The 21,782-nt window shown below is 48.2% G+C and overlaps 1 protein-coding gene and 1 long non-coding RNA gene across 2 annotated transcripts in view; one reads left to right on the plus strand and one right to left on the minus strand.

The window, feature by feature from the left end:
- Positions 1 to 600: 600 nt before the first annotated feature.
- Srd5a1 (steroid 5 alpha-reductase 1) overlaps positions 601 to 21,782 on the minus strand; it is a 37,096-nt gene continuing 15,914 nt past the window's right edge. The window contains exons 3-5 of the mRNA XM_021179799.2: positions 20,153 to 20,254; positions 11,581 to 11,731; positions 601 to 2,356 (exon numbers count right to left, since the gene is read on the minus strand). Coding sequence (XP_021035458.1) covers positions 2,290 to 2,356; positions 11,581 to 11,731; positions 20,153 to 20,254 — 320 coding nt within the window. The 3' untranslated portion in view covers positions 601 to 2,289. The remainder of the gene's footprint in view (positions 2,357 to 11,580; positions 11,732 to 20,152; positions 20,255 to 21,782) is intronic.
- On the plus strand, positions 13,566 to 14,895 carry LOC115029078. The gene is made up of 3 exons (XR_003834636.1): positions 13,566 to 13,746; positions 13,911 to 14,038; positions 14,586 to 14,895. It is a non-coding gene; the product is annotated as an uncharacterized LOC115029078 (long non-coding RNA).

A 21,782-nucleotide genomic window follows, 5' to 3' on the forward strand; every position in this document is an offset into this window, starting at 1 on the left:
CATATAAAGTTGGCAAGTCCAATGGGCCTCTCTTTCCAGTGATGGCCGACTAGGCCATCTTTTGATACAAATGCAGCTAGAGTCAAGAGCTCTGGGGTACTGGTTAGTTCATAATAATGTTCCACCTATGGGGTTGCAGTTCCCTTTAGCTCCTTGGGTACTTTCTCTAGCTCCTCCATTGGGGGCCCTGTGATCCATCCAATAGCTGACTGTGAGCATCCACTTCTGTGTTTGCTAGGCCCCGGCATTGTCTCACGGTGTACACCTTTAATCCCAGCACTCGGGAGGCAGAGGCAGGCGGATTTCTGAGTTCGAGGCCAGCCTGGTCTACAGAGTGAGTTCCAGGACAGCCAGGGCTACACAGAGAAACCCTGTCTCGAAAAAACAAAACAAAACAAAACCCAAAACCTATTGGGACAGATTTTCACTTGAATATCAAACAACCTAAATTAAAACCATAAACGGGTCTTATGACTATGTATCCTCACCTAGGGTATTAAAGGGTATTTGACCACCCAACTTTGGAAAAGAGGTGAGCTTCCCGGGCTGAATATTAAATAGGTGATAGTCCCAACCAGTCATGAAGAAAAACAATAGAACTGGACTTATAACTGTAGTTTTATTATTTCCTTAATAAGCAGGGTTTACACAAGTAAATAACAAGTTTCAGGGAATGAAGTAGAGTATAGTGTTAGTACAAGACTCCTCTTAATCTCTCACTTATCATGGGGAGCAACTACAAGCCTGTGGGCACTTTGGTCCTTCATAAACAAAGAGGCATCACAGGGCTAATATGTGATGTGGCTTAGTGTCAGGACATCTGCCTAGCAACCTGAAGTCCTGGGTTCCAACTTTAGCACCATGCCCTCCAAAGGAGGTCAAATTCACAGCAAACAACCCCAGGGTCTCAGCTGCGTACATCCTCCCACACAAACCTTTCAGAACACACCAGGTAGGCCTCACTAAGGTTTTGAGAAAAGAGCTACAATATTTAGTGCTTTAGGTTTTCAAACAGTTCCTTGGTCCGAAAAGGGGAGGGTAAAGGATTGTCCTTTGTTAAAATGAAGTAGCTGCATCATGAAGTTTCCTGGGTCAAGCCTAGACATTCTGCGAACCAGAAGCACAGAGAATTGTTTCTGTCTGAGAGCAAAAGAGCTGAGGAAGCCCTGCTGGGAAGGCAAGGGAAGGTGGCCGTGGGCACACAGAGGTGGGGACAAGAACAGCAGGTGGTACGTGCAGGAAAGGCAGGTGGTGGGCACTGTGCACACCGTTAGGTGTGCCTGCAGGTCTTCCTGCAGCATCTTTACTGGGATCAGAGCACACACTCCTGTCTGTTCTGCTTTCTCTCGTGCTGGCATCTGATGGCGAAGGGTGAGTGGTACGTGCAGCTGCTGCCCTGGGGCAGTGCTTATCCATCCAGTGGGGATGGCTCTTCACCAGTGGTCCTCAGACTGCCCAGGGCCACAGTGGGGTTAGTATCCTGGGTGAACATCTTTCTCCCAACCAAGCTGGTGCTTGTGTGGGTGGCACCTTTTATTACTGCTGTCAATTCCTTGGCTTGTTAGCCGGTTGTTATCATCTTTTCCCCCAAAGGGGGTCTCCCTACAAAGCCCAGGCTAGCCCTGAGCTTTCCATCTTCATGTGCCATGATTGGTCCTTGGGGTGCATTCAAGATAGGAAATTCTGTTTTGACATTTTGTTTTATAATATTAAGAGTGTTATTTATTTATTTATTTATTTATTTAAGGACCTTAATGAATTCTAGTCCAAAGGAAGAACAAAATTGGGCTCAGGGAGTGAATGGATACTGTGAAGTCTCACCTCTTAGGGACAGGACACGTTGTAGGAACACTTCTCTTAGCAGTGTCTGGGGGTCAAAGGGGTCTGTAGTCAAGGATGGCAGGTTGCCCCTGGGCCACACTCCCACACCTCCAGGCCTCTGTGGCAAGGGCTGAGCAGGCAGAACATATATCTCTGAAGGAGGAATGTGACTGCTGCTGGCCTGGGTGGGATTCTTGTTGTAAGGGGTACCAGAAGCCAGAGGCACCGAAATGACCCATTGCTCCCTGCTTCTCACCTACTAGGCACTGTAGCCCCTAACTGTACATGGTGGATTAGTTTTTGTGTGGCTTTGTCCTTTACCAGGGGACAACACCCTCCCATTGCCCTTCCTGAGAACTATGGAACTGCAGGAGAATTAAGGAAAACAATTCACTTGTATGTGCTCAGAGCAAAGTCACCAGGAAGACAGACACTCAGCTTATGGAAGGCAATAGCATGGACAGCACACTAAAGCAGGAATGGAATTAGTATTTTTCTTGTTTTGGGGTAATCTTCAAACTTCTCGTGGTACCACCTAAAATGAGAGAGAAAAGGTTTAAAGACCAATTCATTTTGCCATTTAAGCATTTGCGAAGATGGTGAAGATTTCTGACTATGCAAGAAATACCAAGGGTTTTCTTTTTTACAGTTTAAAAATGTGTGTGTGTGTGTGTATGTGTGTGTACGTGCACACACTGTGGCAAGTGTGTGGAGGTCAGAAGACAACTTTCTAAGGATTGATTCTTTTTCCATTGTATAGGTACCAGGCATTGAACTCAGATCCTCAGGCTTGGTGGGAAATGCCTTAGGCTACTGAGCACCTTGCCAGCCCTAAGGTTTTTTGTTTTTTTGTATTTAACAATAGGGGCATTTAAGTGTAGTTTTGTCCATATTTGAGCAATTTCAAGTATCCGGAGTGTGTCTCAGGAGCGACCTAGGTAAATTCATCTTTCATTTTGGAAGGAAAGTTGCTGACGTGTCTTGAATATTGTAGCAGGTTGGCTGGATGCTGCTTGTCTTCTAATGCTAAGTACTGGCTTCTCAAGATGTGGTTGCCCACCCCATCCTGCCCTATCCTGCCAGCGATCACCCACATACTCCAAGGGATGCTATGTGAACCTTGCTACCCAGTGTAACTGGTTGGTAAGAGGCTTGAGCCAGTCAGGGAGAAAGGTGGGACTTGAGGATCCAGGGAAGGAGTCACAGGTAGAGGGAGAGGAGGGAGGGAGAAGACAGAGGTGGAGGGGGCTACCTTGAGAGGAGATGGACCGTGAGCATGTGACAGGAGGAACAGCGAGTAACAAGGGATTTCATAGCTGACGAATAGGTTAGGGTAGCTCCAATTCTGTCCACTCTAGGTTTACGGCTTGTAAATAATGTTAGCATTCTGTCTAAGCTCCACCCATAGTTACCTGGCAACAACCAGCTTTGCTTCCTCCCCCGCTCCCAGTTACAGGGCAATAGCCAGGTGTGCCAACCCACTATAAAAGGGTGTGCCAACCCACTATAAAAGGTCTGCTTGTCCCCCTCCTCCTTCTCTTGTTCCTCTCTTCCTTTCTTGCTTCTGCTTTGCCACCTTACACCCCTCCCCCCTCTCTACTTGCTCATGGCCTGCTTCTACTTCTCTCTTCTCTTCTCTTCTCTTCTCTTCTCTTCTCTTCTCTTCTCTTCTCTTCTCCCCTCCCCTCCCTTCCTCTCTCTCTCTCTCTCTCTCTCTCTCTCTCTCTCTCTCTCTCTCTCTCTCCCTCCCTGCCTCTACTACCCTCTTAACTGCCCCCCACATGCCCTGAATAAAAAACTCTATTCTATACTATACCATCGTGTGGTTGGTCCCTCATGGGGGAGGGATGCCTCAGCATGGGCCCGCTGAGACACTCCATTCCCCCATACCTGACTACACATCCATAGAACATATCCTCTCTTTATCTTTTTTATAAACACATAAAATAAAATACCTGGATTGTGTGTCTTATATACAGGCTAGCTAGGATTATAAACTCATTCAACATCATCATCAACATCAACAACAAAAATACAATTGGTGGTGTCCGAAATTCAGCTCTTCGCTCCAAACAAAAGATATTTTCAGTTTTGATGTAATTACATCAACGTAGTCCGCCAGCCGGGGAGGCTGACCACCAAATAGGCGGAGTAAGGATGGGAACGAAGGAGCGGCAGCCACGTGAGAGGCTGGGTTGGAGGGTGGCCCGAGCAGGGGAGCTGGGGGGCAGACTGAGCAAAGGGGCCTGAAGCCTCATCTGAAGAAAATCACTTTCTCCTTTACAAGATTCAGAAATGGTACGCAAAGCTTCCATAGGCAGCGGAGATGCTAAGCAGAGTGAAGATGATAAAGGAAAATGATTATTTGCTAGGGTGGCAGAAATATGAGGCAAGGAATGGGAAGGGAAGCAGAGACGGGCTGTGGTCCACAAATACAGAAATGATAACCTACGGGGCCGGCTAGCCACCACTGTCACTGTCCTCTGCTGCCTAGGCAATGGGAAAAATGACAAGAAGCTGGTCAGGGCCTCTGTATCCCCTGTCACCTCTTTGGCATGACCCAGTGATGGGAGGCTTTCCCAGAGGTTATGGATGGCTGCCAATGCAAACAAGGGACCCATTTCACAATGTGACTGTGGACACTCACAGGTGCTAAAGTACCCACAGGCCTGCCAGGGGCTCAGCCATTTCCAGCAGCTCCTTCTTAAGATGCCCTGGGCTTACCTGAACGGGGAGCCCCATGTGTATAAAGGGGGTTGGTTCTTCTAGAAGCTCTCTTCTGAAGATGACCCAGAAGGGCAAGGGCAGAACAACCAGGCGAGCACAAGTCAGTGAAGTGGAGGGTGCATGCTCGTCATGTGACCTGGCACACGGCTGAGGGATGCTGTACACCTTTGGCCACTATAAGGTGGTAGGCTATTTGCCTAAAGGTGTTGTCAGATCCGCTTGAAAAAATCATTACATAGCCAGGGATGAGATATGCTGATTGCACAATTAAAGTAAGCCTTTCTACACAAATTACCGAAATCACAAGTCCGCCTCAAAATGTCGTATCTTAAGATTTCCACGTTTGCATACACATATAGATGATTTTTTTTAAGCCGTAATTGTTCTGTTTCCCATCCCTAGAACTAAAGCTGTCACCTACGTGACTAAGAACAGGCCTGGCACCTATTTTTCAGTGGTATTAACGCTGCTAACTGAGCTCATGGCCCAACACTACTCCTCGGGAAAGCTAGCTGCCTACCTCGATTGTGCACAGTCTATGCCAATCAATCTTTAAATTGTTTTCCCGTCAGCTATTGTGTGTATGACTTCCGAATGTACCTATGCTCCCAGCCTCTCCACAGCAGGTCCTCCTCAGAGGTTCTTCATCTCTACGTCCGGAGGGCTGGAGTGATGTTGAACCACACAGACCACATTTCTGAGTCTCAGGCTGGAGAGGCGGTGGGAACAGCCAGCGTTCCAAAACACATTCCGTTGTCTTGCTTTTCTAAATCACTTCTGCAAAAAATTCCATCACTGTATTCTGAGGACACACTGAGGTGGTTTTTAAAGGGCCATTAAACTTGATCAGCAGGTAGCTTTACAGTAGCTTAATCTGTTTCTCAAGTTTCAGTGTTTGGTCTATGGCTGATCTTTGGGTGTGAGTGTTTACTCTGAAGAAACAAGAACGTGTCTGTATCTGCTCTGCCAAGTTATGGAGAGCTGTGACCTGTCCGACACTCAGTGCTGTGCTAATTAACTATGGCTGCTCAGCTCCCCTTAAATTTCTTTAAGGTTTATCCTCAACAGAGTACATGTATTAGCTGTTAGCTAATGTCTAAGCTCCATCCCACAGTTACCTGGCAACAGCCAGGTGTGCCTGATTCACTATAAAGGGGGCTGCTTGCCCCCTCCTCACTCTCTTGCTCTCGCTTTCCTTCCCCCACCCCATCTCCAGGTCCTCATGGCCAGCCTCTTTTCCTCTACTTCTTTACTCTCTCTCTCTCTCTCTCTCTCTCTCTCTCTCTCTCTCTCTCTCCCTTTCTCTGCCTATACTACCCTCTTAACTCCCCTCCCCATGCCCTGAATAAACTCTATTCTATACTATACCATCCTGTGGCTGGTCTCTCAGGGGGAAGGGATGTCTCAGCATGGCCTCCCCCCCAGGCACTCCCTTCTCCCATACCTGACCACACCTCCATAGAACATATCCCCGCCCCCCCCCGTGTTTATCTTTTTATAAACATATTAGCAAGCTACAACAGCTAATGTCCTAGGGCTCTGCAGTCAGTGCAAGCATTTATAAACTGAGATTCCAGTGACTATAGTTTCTATAGTTTCTCAGCCAGGCAGAATAGTTCTACTGCACTGCAATGAAAACACAGCTAGGGCTGTCTCTTTTAGGGGTTTTCTTATCAGTAACTTATCTGATGGTTTGGTTGTAGGGTTTATTGAGTTATTAAATATATATGTGTGTGTGTACATATATATGTGTACATATCATATATATATACACACACATATATATATATATATGCATATATATATATATATATATCACACACCAGCCCAGAATATGTTCAGAAATATTGGCCTTGCAAGCTAAGGACAAAGAAATTATTCCTTTGGGTGGGGGGCAGGATGTTGTTATGTTACCTTGGCTGGTCTGGAATTAGAAATCCCCCTGCCTCAGCCTCTCAAGTAGCCCATTTCCTAAGTGATTTTAGGCTCCTTATTCTTTTTTTTTTAAATTAGGTATTTTCCTCAATTACATTTCCAATGCTAGCCCAAAAGTCCCCCATAACCCCCCCCCCACTCCCCTACCCACCCATTCCCACTTTTTGGCCCTGGCNTTCCCCTGTACTGNGGCATATAAAGTTTGNNTGTCCAATGGGCNNCTCTTTCCAGTGATGGCCGACTAGGCCATCTTTTGATACATATGCAGCAAGAGTCAAGAGATCCAGGGTACTGGTTAGTTCATAATGTTGTTGCACCTACAGGGTTGCAGATCTCTTTAGCTCCTTGGATACTTTCTCCAGCTCCTCCATTGGGGGCCCTGTGATCCATCCACTAGCTGACTGTGAGCATCCACTTCTGTGTTTGCTAGGCCCCAGCCTAGTCTCACTAGAGACAGCTCTATCTGGGTCCTTTCAGCAAACGCTTGCTAGTGTATGCAATGGTGTCAGCGTTTGGATAGGCTCCTTATTCTTATGGGGGAAATGCTACCATAGCTTTAGAGTCCACTGTGAGGCATTAGGGTTGCTCTCTTAAGGTCCATTAAGAAAGTGATTTGCTCCTAGCCAAAGGAATGGAATCTGCCTCTGGCCTTGGGTGGGGACCTTACATTTTGATCTATTCCAGTGAGTACAACATATCATACTACAGATTCCTTCATTAAAAGTCCATCCAGTTGGAGCTGTTAGTCACCTGGCCAAGGGACCCATAGGAAGTCACGGTAAAGAGACAGGAGGAACAATTGCCCCCTGATGAGATATCACACTTTCCCTCTGAGAACCCTGACCTCAGTGCAGTTGCTTTGGCCACTAACAAGCAGCCTGCCAAGTCTGCCCACTTTTCTGAGTTTAAAAGTGTGACGTCTTCTTTTCTTCATCATCTTTTCTTCATTTCTTTCTTTTCAACATCGGTCAAAGCCTAAGCCTATTTTCCTGGCCATTGTCTTAGTTAGGGTTTTTTTTTTTTTTTTTTTTTTTTGCTGTGATGAGGCACCATGACCACAGCAACCCTTATAAAGGAAAACATTTAATTTGGGCTGGCTTACCGTTCAGAGGTTTAGTCCATTATTGTCATGACCATACCTCCTGATAGGGCCACTCCATACTGACCTGTGGGGGCCGTTTTGTTCAAACCACCCCTTCTGGAATCACAGCCACGCAGGGATCTGAGTGGATCTGAGGAATCCCTAGCTTGAGAGGAGCTTCTGGCTCCTTTCTCCTTTCACCAACTGTGAGGGAGATGTTCCCTCAGTGTTGACTGGACACTGGTTAGAGTTCACAGGCAATTTCCCACAGTTACAGGATGCCTCATAGTATCATCCCTGGGACGTACTTGACCTTGGAGGGTAATTGTTTTGAGGAATTGACCTATACTTCCATTGATTTAAGCAGAGTTTGAGGTCGGTGCATTGAACTTTGACCTTCTGCCCACCCCACTGTTTTAGAGTCACTATCGCTGTTATGAAACACCATGACCAAAGCAACTTGGTAAGGAAAGGGCTTATTTGTCTTCCACGTCACTGTTCATCATCCAAAAAATTTCTGACAAGAACTGAATCAGGTCATGAACCTGGAGGCAGGAGCTGACACAGAGGTCCTGGAGGGTGCTGCTTACTGGCTTGCTCCTCGTGGCTTACTTAGCCTGTTTTCTTATGGAATCCAGAACCACCAGCCCTGGGATGGCACCACCCACAATGGGCTGGGCCCTCCCTTATTGATCACTAATTAAGAAAATGTCTTACAGGCCTGCCTATGGAAGTCTTTTCTCAACTGAGGTTCTCTCAGATGACTTTCAAGTATATGGAGTTAGCATACGTTTTTAGCACGACCATATAACTTTTCCAGGCCCCCGTAACATGTTTAAATTTCCAGGTTTCTTTTTCATTCTGGAAAGACATCCAGCCACGTTGTGATATATAACGACAAGAACCCAGGGACAGTCAGCCAGCCTGGCTGTATGACCTGTTAGGTTTTCACAGCTCAGACCATGACCGTTGTTTGGCTTGGAAGATAGTGCCATACAACGCCGGTATACAGTAAGATAAAATATGACCTATGTACACACTGTGGTTCATAAACTCCTAAGCAAGTTTTATGGAAAATGCAAGGCCGTCTAAGTGGTCTATACAGCTGTGGTCTTAGTTTTGAATGAGTGTGAGTGGCAGATACACGAGAGGCATGCGCTCCTCAGTAAAATGGTGCCCAGTGATTTACACTGAACAGAATTCTACTGAATCCCGCCCAGCTCACTGCGCCTGGAGCACTTGCCCTCCTTGTAAGGGATATGAATTTGGCCCAGTTACGCCCATCATCTTTTGGCTCATTCATTGGGAACAAGAATTGACAGGTCTTGAGATGTCATGTATCACGAGTGAATTGCAGTCAGTAGCCTTGATCGAGGAGAAGCAAGTGGATTACTGTATCCACCTTCACCATGGTCTGAGCCAAAAATTCTGGTTAGATTTGGGGTCACTGACTGCTTGCAAGCCTGTAACACCTTCTGCTGTCTTTAGACTCCAGTAATGAGAAGGCTGTGTGAACATCAGCAAATCCAAAGTCTCCCACTACCTCCTGCAAGGGAAACGTCCCATCGGACACTGGGGCCATGCCTCAGGGTTTTCCCATCTGTCTAACTTGGCCCAGGTAAGAAGTCAGAGAAGGCAGCCAAGTAGTACCTTGGAGAATTTTTGGAAGTTTTCCCATCTAAAGTGAAACCCAGGAGCAGCGATAGGGAAAATCTCAGATCAAAGTTGCCTTTGCCAACTTGAATCCCCTAGCCCACCTGAATGGGGATGTCTAGTCTGTCAGCAGGGACGAGCCACTACAGTCTAGTATGCCACCAGGAGACATCACACTAAATAATGGGATCCCTCCTCACCTTACCCATGGCTCAGCACCTTATAACCTCCCCTCCCCCTCCTAGTTTTCACCTTTAGTAAACCACACCAGCTCTGAGATAAGCCATTAGCCACATCTGCTGAGTCTACTCCAGGCAGTTGCTCTACTCAATCCAGCCTCATTCACCTATGTTCACAGAGCTAGATAGAGGCAGCATCAGGGAGGAGGCAGGGGGGCCCCCCTCTTCATTAGCCCATCGGTGCACCAGGGGAGCCAAGGAAACAAGATTTAGCTTCATTTTTAGTCACCAGCTCCTTGAGCACAGGGACCACGGCCTCTAGTGGTTGCTGTCTTGTGTGTGTGTGTGTGTGGGGGGGGGGTAAGGAGGCTGAACATGAGTCCATTGTGAAGGAGTTTTCTTTAACAAAACGGGGACCAAGAAAGTCACTCTCGGCATCTGACTATGAAGCAGACCAGAAATGGGAAGTAAAAAAATTCAGTTTTCCACAGGAAACCCCTACGAGTGAAAATCGCAAGACATTCTTGGTGTTGCCAGGGAAATCAGAGTCTCTTCTTTGGACTCTCAATCTTATTCAACAGAAAGTTAAACCATGGCCTCAGAAGGAGGCTGGAAGACAGTTTTACTAGAGTTTGAGAGAAAACAATGAAGCAGGCAAGCTGGAATCAAATGGTGGTTAAAATTCTCTCTCTCTCTCTCTCTCTCTCTCTCTCTCTCTCTCTCTGGGAGGCCCCTCTCACTGTGATCCTAGCCTCTCCAACAGCTACCAAAATAGCCACTAGCATTCTTCCAGCACTTGGCTTCTACAGATCATCTTAGAGAGAGAGAGAGAGTCTAAGATGCACTGCCTGACCAATTTCTATCGAAGCCACCTGGAGCAGCCCCAGAAAACCACATAAGCGTTCTTTCTTTTTTCAAGATCCACGTCCCTGTCAGCACCAAATGTTGTGTTTTATAAAAAGATTAGGGGAGAAGGGATATATTTGGTGGATGTGTGGTCAGGTGTGGGGGAAAGGGGTGCCTCCTGGGCCTATGCTGAGGCATCCCTTCCCCATAAGGGACCAGCCACAGGATGGTATAGTATAGAATAGAGTTTATTCAGGGCATGAGGAAGGGAGCTGAGAGGGCAATAGAGGCAGAGAAAGTCAGAGAGAGGAGAGGAAAGGAGAGGAGGGGAAGGGAGGAGAGAGGAGGGGGCAAGCATCCCCTTTTACAGTGAATCAGGCCCACCTGGCTGTTGTTGGTAACTGCAGGCAGAGCTTAGACAAAATGCTAACACCTGTAGACTTGTCCCCCTTCTTAGCATGAAGCAGCTACAGCAGTCACTGCTCTATTCCCTGACAGGAGTCGGTGTTCCTGTCTGAGATGGGGAACCAGAGGGGTCTAAGTAGACCAGAAAAGTGAATGGAATGCATTCTTCCTGTGTTGACTGCAAGGTCACACAGCAGGAAGGTCACAGAACTATCACCAGGACCAAAGGGAAGCCCTATAAAATACCCAGCCTGGGCATCTCCCATCCCCATGGGACAAGGCTGCTGCTTCTCCTCTCTCTCTCCAGTTAGGTCGATGGACTCTGCAATCCCACGGGGGGGGGGGTTGTGGTGGTGTGAATAACAAGAATTCCCACGGAGCCTCATATATTTGAGTGCTTAGTCACCAGGAAGTGGAGCTGTCAAAGGATCAGCGGGCGCGTGACCTTGTCAAAAGCCCTTGCCAAGTCGGGATCTCTCACCTTTGTTCTCACCTCTCTCCTCTTCTCTCTCCTTCTCCCTCTCCCTCTCCTCTGTCTCTTTCTGCCTACAGATAGGGATATAGCTCTCAACTACTTCTCCAGCATCATGCCTCCTGCCGTGATCCCCACAATGATGATAATGAACCTCCATCTTTGAATCTGTACACAAAATCCCAGTTAAATGTTTGATTCATAAGTGTCGCCTTGGTCATGGTGTCTCACCAACAGAACAGTGACTAAGGGCCCCATCCCTGGCTCTCTGATTGACTTCTGTCCTTTCCCGCTTTACACCAAGCTGCGGGCAGGAGAGAGGATCCCCCAAAGCTGCAGGCCCTACTCCTGGGCTCTCAGCTTTTATACAGTAGCACTCTGAAAGCGACATAGCCTGGAAATTGTTATGCTGATGTCTAAGAATGAGCTAAGAGCGCAGAGACGTGTTAAAAAAGACTTACTGATGATGCTGCCTCGCTCTGGTGAACAGTGCACACAGGGTGAACAGAGCAAACACCACGCCCTGGAGGGACCAGCTGGCCAGTGCAAAGCCACACCACTCCACGAGCTCCCCAAAATAGTTGGCTGAAGATACATATTCAAACAGGCCTCCTAGATGAAAAGAGAGAAAAGGGACATGTCACTATAAACAGCACCTAGCAGGATTCTGGGAGTTATCTGCAGAATGTATAGACTCCATAGTGCTCAGGTATTAGGCTGGCCAGTGGGGAGGGGGATGGTGGCCCAGGTGTTAAATGGTGTCGGGCAGTGCAGGAAGAAGAAGAAAATGGGAATGCTTGCAACAGAGGCTGTCAGAAGAGACATGGGCAGCGGCCACAAGCTGTTACATGTGTCAGAGCAGAAGGACAGAGGGGTCAGATAAAGACTGCAGGATTAGATCATAGCTGGGGGTCAAGTTGAGAAAGGAGTGTTGCTAAGACAGAAAGCCAGTCAAGGTAGCTGTTGTCCCCTTTCCCGCAAGATTTGGAAACAGCCCATTTCTGTAGTCAATTTTAGCAGGAGATTTTGAAAAGCGGCATACATTAGGAGAGGTGGTGGTTTCTGGAGAAGGAGGTTGGGTCTGGGAGACTGACAGGAGGGTTTATATGGAGGAGAACCTGAAAGGCAGAGAGAGAGAGAGAGAGAGAGAGAGAGAGAGAGAGAGAGAGAGAGAGAGAGAGAGAGAGAGAGAAACGTGAGGACTTCTTCCATGTGACCAGCAGCCACATAACTCCCCAGCCAGGCTATGCTTTAGCAGAAAAATTTTGAAGAGACAAAAAGTGTCTAGACAGTTAGAGGGTTGCTGGGCCATGCGGGCAAGGAGGGATGAGAATCTTCTCAATAGAAAAGGAAGATGTGCCCTCCCTCCCCCAATCAACAGCTCTTTAGCCAGAGGACAGAGACTGCTTCCCAGCCCTACTTCAGGGAGACACACAGTTCTGTCTGGGGAAGCTCTCTGATAGGCTCCATGGTTTTTGGGGTGTCTGCGTCTAAGGCAGATTAGAAAAGAAGCGCCTGAAGAAGGGACAAACGATGCTCAGCCAAGGCCAAGTCAGCTGTCAGGGATGCAAGGAGCTCAAAGGGAAGAGGCAGGCGGAAAGCACTCCAGGGGAATGGAGTCGGGGTTGGACACAGGAATGGGAGAGAAAGAGGCAGAGGTGTGCGGCAGTGAGGAGAGATGATCAAGGCAGGGAAAACTTAGGACAGTATGGTACCTAAGGCTTATTTGGGAGAAAAATCTAGAGAGGGGTCATTAACACACTGAGGTTTAAGACAGGGTGGGAGTGGAGGGCAGGAGAGAAAATTGAGAGCTTCCCTGTTTGGCCTGTGGTTGGCCACTGCTAGGTGTAACCCAGGAATAGTGAGTTAAAGAATGGACGATCAGATCAATAAACAACCCTCTTAGCCATGACTACATTCTAGGAAGTTCCTGGAGGCAGGGGAGCCACAAAGTCTACAGACACAGGTTAATTTACTTCTAGGAACAAAAGTGCTGTAGTGACTGGAATTGTCTCAGCTCAACCGAAACAGAGAAGTTTACAGAATTAGGAGGTCCTCATTAACCATCACCCATTGAGAGAGATGCCTTTGCTACATGTTGGACTCCTTCAAGCACAACTTCAGAAGGGGCAGCATCCCTGTATCCATGCCTGTCTGCTTCTCTGACAAGTCTATAGTTACAGAGATGACACACTCAGCCACAGGGAATGCAGAATAATAGCCAAACAGGAGCTGGCTTAGTGATGCGCTGATATGGAGCTGACGGCCGGCGGATAGTGAGGGGAAAGAACAGACTCACTTTTTCAAAACACAGGGAGCCCTGTTCCAGGCCTGACTCTGCTACGGGGCACTAGGGCACTTGGTAAACTCCCTTTCCCCATCCAGAGTCATGAACTCCAATGTAAACAAAGGAGGGATGTCACACCACATGAAGAGGCTACAGGGCTGGGAGAGAAAGGGCAGTGAGACAAGGTAGAAGGGACTCATTATAGTAGAGAGTAGGCCTTTCTGAGAAGGTGACAGTCTGGCAGAAGTTACTGTGTATGCGCTGGACAAGAGACGAGGCTGCAGCAAAGACCCCACGGAGGGAGAGCAAAATGGCCAGCTTGTGAAAGCAACTGAGGCAGGTGAGGCGAAGGTGGGCTGGACACTTTGTAACTGTGGAGAGTGACAAACACCTGAAGGTGCTTTGCGGAGAAGCCCGGGTGTGCCCTGCTCCAGGTTCCCACCCACAGCTCCATGGGAGGCTGCTGTGGGTGGAGCTTGTTTTAAAAACGTGTCCACCTCCCAGGTCAGAAAACCACTGCCAGAAACCAGAGATCACCACCGGCTCTGGTCAGCATCCAGAGTATATGAGTGTCCTGGGGGGAGCCGAGGTGGAAGAGGTGGCATAATTCTCAGAAGAGAAGGAGAATGCAGGTCAGATGCCAACCTGGGCTCACCATTCTAGATAAGCTGTAGTAGCAGAGAATGCCTAGTAACAATGGAGAGATGGGGCGCGGGGGGGGGGGGACGGACCATGACCACCACTGGAGAAACAGCTCCCATGATTAGCATAAGGGAGGCCTGAAGGAAAAAGCCTTCCAATCCCCAAATACTGTGGGAATCTCTGACTCTTACAGATGCTCAGGGGAGGTGAGGAAGTTTCATATCATCTGGTTTAACCAAGTCTAGACACAAGGTACTGGGTAGGACTATACATTTATCTTGAGGTATGGAGGCACAGCACAGAGAAGCTTCTTAACTCTTTGTCCAAGGTGTAGGGAGCCTAGGAAGCCCCTTGAGTCTTGCGTGACTGTGTGTGTTGTCATGGGCATGGTCAAGTCAAGGGCTTGGGTCTCAGTCCTATGGAGTGGCAGCACCTTTCCTGGCTGAGGCTCAGAGGGATGGGAAAGCCTTTCTCTGGTTTGTGTGTGGTTACTGACAGTGTGTGCAGAAAATGTCTACCATAGTTTTCTCCCCATAGATATTTACAGCCTGGACTGCTCCTTTATGGAAACCTCCGATCAAAACCAGCTAAACCTCCCTCCTGGATCCAGTTGTATTTCACATGCCCCCACCTCTGAATCAGTTCTCTGCGATGACCTCAGCTCTCAGGTCAACATGATACCATAAACACGATGAGCTTCCAAAGGCTGTGCTTTCACCATCAGATAGTCCAGTCCCGATACTAGATCTCCTGTGTGACTACCTGTGCTTGTGTTTTCTTCATTCTCTCACTGCCCCAGTCAAGTCCAAGTCTGTGGAGTTGGGCAAAGATACAGCCCTGGGGGAAAGGGGGGGGATGAGGAGGGAGAAAGCAAAGAGGGTCTGTGACCTAACATACAATTAAAAGAAATGGTTTCAAATTCTAGAGGTTTAATTGTAGTGTGTGTATGTGTGTGTGTGTGTGTGTGTGTATGCAGGCATGTGTGTGTATGTATGTATGTATGTGTGTATGCAAGCATGTGTGTATGTGTGTTTACATGTATGTGTGTGTATGTGTATGTATGTAGGCATGTGTATGTGTGTGTTCATATGTGTATGTGTGTATGTAGGCATGTGTATGTGTGTGTGTATGTAGGCATGTGTATGTGTGTGTGTATGTGTGCATGCATGTTTGTGTATGAATGTGTGTATGTATATGTAGGCATGTATATGTGTGTGTGTATGAGTGTGCGTGTGTGTGCGTGCGTGTGCGTGCGCACACATCTCAGGTTCTGTTTTTAGAACTCCTGTCTGTGTGCCTCTGTGGTCAGAGTCCAGCAAGCAGGTTGTGGGGATCATTTGTTGCTTTAGACACTTCTTGGGATGATACTGTCTTGCTCGTCGCCAAGGAAAAGAAAGAAACAAGGGTACACACTGGTGCAGTGGCATAGGGTACATGGTATCCTCCATGAAAACCCAAGTGTCTTGGGGATATGACACAGGACTTAGGGTATAGGTAGTGTCTACCGGAGAGGCTAGAGCTTGGGCTTGTGCCCAGAGGCAGCTAAGGGTGCTTGTTGCCAAGCTTGACGGCCTAAGCTCTACCCTCAGAGCCACAGACTGGCAGGAAAGAACTGAATCCGGGAGTTGTCCTCTGACCTCCACATGTGTGCTGTGTGGCATGTGCCTGCCCCTGCACATACATACACAGGCTCACATGACAACGGCGATGACGATGATGATGATAATGAAAAATGAAAAAAAAATTGTCTGAGTCCTCGAACTGGGCACCTCTACAGACTTGCTTCAAATGCCACAACACCCCAACCTGGAGCTGAGGCTGCAACAGGACTCTAAGTGATCTTTCTCTTTGGTGTCCAGTGTGGAGAGGTGACTTTCTTGGGGGAAACACATGGGGGTGGGGGCAGGAGCTGGTGAGCATACAGCTAGCTGACTGAAAATCCCAGACACTCTGCTAGGTGTTGTTCCTTTTTTTTCCTTTTTTTTTTTTAAGATTTATTTATTGTTATATGTAAGTACACTGTAGCTGTCTTCAGACACACCAGAAGAGGGCATCAGATCTCATTGTGGATGATTGTGAGCCACCATGTGGTTGCTGGGATTTGAACTTAGGACCTTTGGAAGAGCAGTCAGTGCTCTTAACCATGGAGACATCTCACCATCCCGGTGTTGTTCCTTTAATACACAGGCAGCGTTAAGGACTCGCAGAACAGGCCAGGCGTGGTGGTGCACGCCTTTAATCCCAGCTCTTGGGAGGCAGAGGCAGGTGGATTTCTGAGTTCGAGGCCAGCCTGGTCTACAAAGTGAGTTCCAGGACAGACAGGGCTACACAGAGAAACCCTGTCTCGAAAAAAACCAAAAAAAAAAAAAGACGCGCAGAACAAGACAGTGTTTGAAGTTTGTACAACATGTCATGAATGAGTGCACTGCCGAGGACATTAAAATATGCTGATTTTATGAAGCTTAAGAACGGATCAGATGGCCCGGTCATTTGCCTTGTAAGCACAAGGACTGGATTTTTGATCCCTACGCCAGACATAAAAAGGCCACAAGGAGCCCATGCTTGTAATCTTGGATCTGGGGAGATGGAGGCAGGCAGATCCCCAGGACCTTCTAACCAGCCAGTCAAGTTTTTATCTGCTCTTTAAAAATATATTAATTGAACAAACAAAGCAGTGGGTTATTCCTGTTGCCTATAGCCCACAGTGCTTGCCCTTTGTCCAAGTTGCATGGGTCTCTGTACCTGCCTGTGTGGACATGCTGGGATCCTATCTCCATATCTATTCCCATTTCTGCCACCTACCTGCCAAACAAGCTCACTTGGCCTTGGCCAGTGACACCACTGTAAATGTCAACTCTGGTAAATGATTCTGCCGGGTGTGACTCCGTCACTGAGCACAGACCTAGTGTAGGAGAAAATGTGGCCTTGCCACGTTCAAAGAGCCTCTTGAAATCCAGAGTGTGCAGTGAGGGGGCAAGCTCAAGACTCGGGGCTATCTCACCTCATCCATCCCTGGTGCCCTGGGTCTTCAAAACCACCAACAGAGTACATGCAAGGAATGCTACGGTAAAAGCATGTGTATCCTCCTTGGGGGGTCCCCTCAAGGATCTGAGCAGCCACCAAGCGGAGAACTGTCCGGTGCAGCTGATGGCTTTCTGTCAGTTACCCGTGGTGTGTGCTGAGCTCCTCTGAATGGCAGGGATGAGGCTTCCTCACCAATGTTCTCTTGACTTGGGTTTTCAGGGCACCCCGGAGGTCCCCCTGCTTTGTGCAGGTATCATGGAACAGAGTCTCTCAGGCTTCATTTCATTCTCTTTTCACTTACATGTTTTATATCCTTCGGGTGGGACCTGCTGGTTGTTCTTCTGTTGTCTCTGGTGTTCCTGGCATTCCTCTGCACTCAAAAGATTAGAAATGATGAACTGTGGAAGAGATTGCCTGCCTGGCCTTTCCTGGGTGCCTGTGGCATCTCTGGTTGTCTGGGAGACATTAGTCTTTGCATTTCTGCTCAGCTTGCCCTCAGGGCTGTGGAGGCCTCTGGGGAGGTGCTGCTGCAGACAAGGAGTTGTTAGTCCTCACTGCGGGATGAAGGCCGCTCTGCCTGTTACAGGTGGTACTCTGCTAGCCTCCAGCCAACAGGCACTGATGCTGCATCCCCTTCACTTCTGTGCCCAAAGACAAACCGCACTGGGATGTCAGCTCCAGCTTCCTCTGCTTGTTGGGAGGCATTCCTGTTCAGACAGGTTTTGCGGCTGCTTCCTTAACCGTGTCTGAGAAGTTCTCCTCATTTTCTCTTTCTTGATCTTCAGGTTTTAATATGTTGGGTTAGGACATAAATCTGGCATCGAGGAATGAGAGGAGCTGGACATGATGGCACACGCCTTTGATACCAGTCACTTGGGAAATGGGAGCAGGGGATGGGGGTGGGGTGGGGTGGGGTGGGGGTGGAGTCTCTGTGAGCTTGGGAGTAGCCTGGTCTACAGAACAAGTTCTAAGCCAGCCATGAATAGACGGTGAGAATTTTGAATGAAAAAGAAGGGAAAGGGGCAAGCATCTGGATGGCATCTCTGCGGCGAGGGGGATGTATAGCCCAGTGCCTCTGGGCTTCCATGCGACCATGCTGCCTAGGCACCACCCTCCCCTGGGATCTCTGGACTTTATGAGCAGCAGTGAATATGAAGTGTGCCCCATAGACTCGTGTGTCTGTACACTTGCTTCCCAGTGCTGGCACCATTTGGGGGAGCTTATAGGACTTTTAGGAGAAAGTGGCTGTCAAGGCGGGTAGACCTTCAGAGTATTTCTAGCCCAATCCTGATTTCACCTCGGCTTCCTGATCCCTGAGGTGAGGTGTCCCAGCCGTGACATTCTGCCATGCTTCCTGGTACCCTCTCAACCGCAAGCCAAAACGTCCTCCTCAAGTTACCGTCTGATCGATCGGTAACTGGTTGTAGCGACAAGAGAGGTGTGCTTGTTGAACCTGTCACTTCCTTGGACTTTGAGCAATTTGTGCATCCTTCTGTCTGTGCCCTGCATCAGTCTCCCACATCTGGAATCAGGTACTTAGCACGCAGATGTGGATGGGAGGCAGGAGGCAGGGGCAGTGCCCAGGCACGCTCTCCTTTGGAGAGCCGCACTGGACTCCCGCAGTGGAGCTCACAAGCGCTCAACCTCAACAACCCTCTCCCATGCCTCAGCTCTTGTCCCCTGCCACGCCTAAGCTGTGTTGCTGTCTCCGTCAAACTGAAACCTTCGCACACAGAGGAAGGCATGAGACCGAGAAACCACCCCGCAATGTTTACATGGTTCAGGAGTCTCTTGAAAAGTGATAGGGTTCACAGGGCACCTCTCACACTAGAAAGGCCATAGTCACTGCAGGGGAGGAGAGACCTTCTGACCCCGGCAAGCTGCCAGTGGGCAAGTCAGGCAGGGTACTCCAGCAATGTGGCTTTTGTGAGTCACTCCCGGGCTGGGGTGGGCTGTGGGGGCCCAGCTGCCTCTGAGTCACCCATGCTCCCGTAAGCCACACCAAGCAACCCACCTGCTCACGACTCTAGACTGGAGTGGAATCCTTTCTTTGTGCAGTCTTCAGTGCCCTGCCTTGGGAGAATAGATCATTGCTCATACCTCTTCAGGAAAAGTCACACAGCAGCCTATCACACGGCTGGAACTTTCGGGTTGGCTTTGCTACTTCCTGACTCTTAGAAGTTAGCATTAATTTGAAATTTGGTGTGGTTTATTTTACTGGGTTTTTTTTGGGGGGGGCACATCTTATTTTTGTTATTAATCAACCTCACATGCTTTCTTTATCAAAGTTTTAGGTTCACCCACAAAACTTTCCTAGTTTACCCATCAATGACACCCCCACTTTAAAATCTGCCCCTATCCAGTCCTCCAGGTCAGTGGACCTCTGATACACAGTGTTCTAGTTCCTCGTGGGACCCACAACTTCTGAACATCCCTTCCTCTGGGCATGACACTGCAGTGAGGGCTGTATGGATGTGGTGAAGGCAGGTGTCTCCAGGACTTTACGGCCAGGCCAGTGGAAGCACCACACCATAGGGAACATAACCCACAGCTCTGAGCTTCTCAGAGGAACCAAGGGCCATGGATTTGGGCTATAAGTGAACAGGAAGGGGTACCAGTCATTCACGGTCACACCCTATTCTTCGAACTCCTCCACACACTCAGATGCTGTTGGCACATGACTGCTTTTCCAGGCAGTACACTTAATGTATTTTTAAAGGTTTTTCTAAACAACAATAACAAAAAATCTCATCCAATATTTTATGCAGCTTTTAAAGATGGAGATTTGATAAAAGAAGCCATCCCATCACAGTGCTGGACTGGAAGTACCAGAGTGGCCTGTATGTCCTCCTTGTCCTGCCTCCAAACACTGACAGCCTTCACCCCTTAATCATCTTCCAAAAGCCAGATCTAACTGTGGTTCACAATGTAAACTTTCAGTCAGTAGGAAATGCTGCCCCATGAGGCTGTGAATTTGCAGAGCTGAGAAAGGAAGGCAAGTAGGCAGTGTGCAAAGCAACTGTGTAGCAACTCCATGCTTACCCCTGGGTATTTTGTATCCAGTTTCCCTCCATACTTACCCCTGGGTATTTTGTATCCAGTTTCCCCTGGTTTTCTCAGATTCCGCAGGATGTGGTCTGAGTGAATGTTTATCACCATGCCCACTAACCACAGGGCAAAGCCTGAAGAATAAACAAGATGATTATAGTTAATAACTGACAAGACTTAAGGAAGCCATGCTCAACTGAACAGCACACCTCCATCCTTTGTACTGATGTCAGCCTGAGTGTGAGCAGTGGCTTGCAGCAACACCACATGTACCAGTGTGAGCAGTGGCGGTAGGCTGCTTCCTTGAGCATGCTATGGACAGCCATTCTACCCAAAACACTCTGACCTAATTCGTGGTCTCAACCTGTGTTTTTACCATGACAGGAACAGAAAACAGGACTTATGACCTGGTCAGGGGAACTAGCCTGCACGTATGAGCGGGAAAGGGGAAATAGTCTGCACGTATGACCTGGACAAGGGAAATAGCCTGCACGTATGACCTGGACAAGGGAAATAGCCTGCACGTATGACCTGGACAAGGGAAATAGCCTNTGGACAAGGGAAATAGCCTGCACGTATGACCTGGACAAGGGAAATAGCCTGCACGTATGACCTGGACAAGGGAAATAGCCTGCACGTATGACCTGAACAGGGAACTAGCCTACAAGTAGGTTTATCTCCCCTTTTCCTCTGGAAAACTGCATGAGGAAATGCTCAAGGCCTCCCCTCCATATAAGGAGAGGCACATGCTTACTGGCTACACACCTTACCCCTGGGGAGTAGGCATAGATCCTAGGATCGTGATTCTGCTCCTCATCTTTCCTTTTCCTTCTGGATCTGTAGTGCACGTCCCTGGCTTTCACTCCATTAACCTGTTCCCAGCCCCCGAGTCATCTCTCCTCTGACACTTGGCCACTCGTCCCCTTAGCTTCCATCCCCAGGGGTTACAAACTACACGGCTCTCGCTGGCCCCCACCCAGCACCTCTGAGGCCTCTTTCCCTGGGATGTTTCTTAGAGCCGTCAAGAGTGTTCCTTTTTTTAGGGTGCGGCCGGCGTGCTAGACTTTAATGAAGATGCATTCATGTCTGCTCCTGCATGGAGGTTAGGAAAGAGGCTCTCAGAAGTGGTCATCACGGAAAGTGTACGTGTCTCAGAAGTGGTCATCACGGAAAGTGTATGTGTCACACCAGCTATTTTCACCAGGAAAGGCAAAACGCCAAAACTCTGCTTTATAACAGCAACAACAATAAAAAAAAAATTACTCCGATATCAAAAGCCAAATCTGATTTTTCTGCAATATTAAAAATGTGAAGGCCAAATGGTGTTGCAACAGTTATCAGTGCTGTGTGCCCTAAGGAAACTGTTGAATTTGCCAGGCCACAGGGTGCCCTCTCATAGTAAACAGAGCCTTCAGAATAGGCTCCTAGGTCTCCTTATCCTGACACTGACACCGGAAATAACATGTTTTTTTTCCTAAACATATCAAATGCTGTGATAAGGCTTTCTGTATCTAGAGTGGACTCACTAGTTCTTCTTATGGTTGGATTTTGGATTTTATATCTACATGATTTGGCTCTTACGTAGTCATAAAGGAAAGTAGACTGTCCGGATCCTGTGTTTACCCCATTTCCCTTCTGGGAGACCAGCTTTCCTCAATGCTG

The sequence above is a fragment of the Mus caroli genome, chromosome 13 (genome assembly GCF_900094665.2).
Source record: "Mus caroli chromosome 13, CAROLI_EIJ_v1.1, whole genome shotgun sequence".
Classification (NCBI taxonomy): domain Eukaryota; kingdom Metazoa; phylum Chordata; class Mammalia; order Rodentia; family Muridae; genus Mus; species Mus caroli.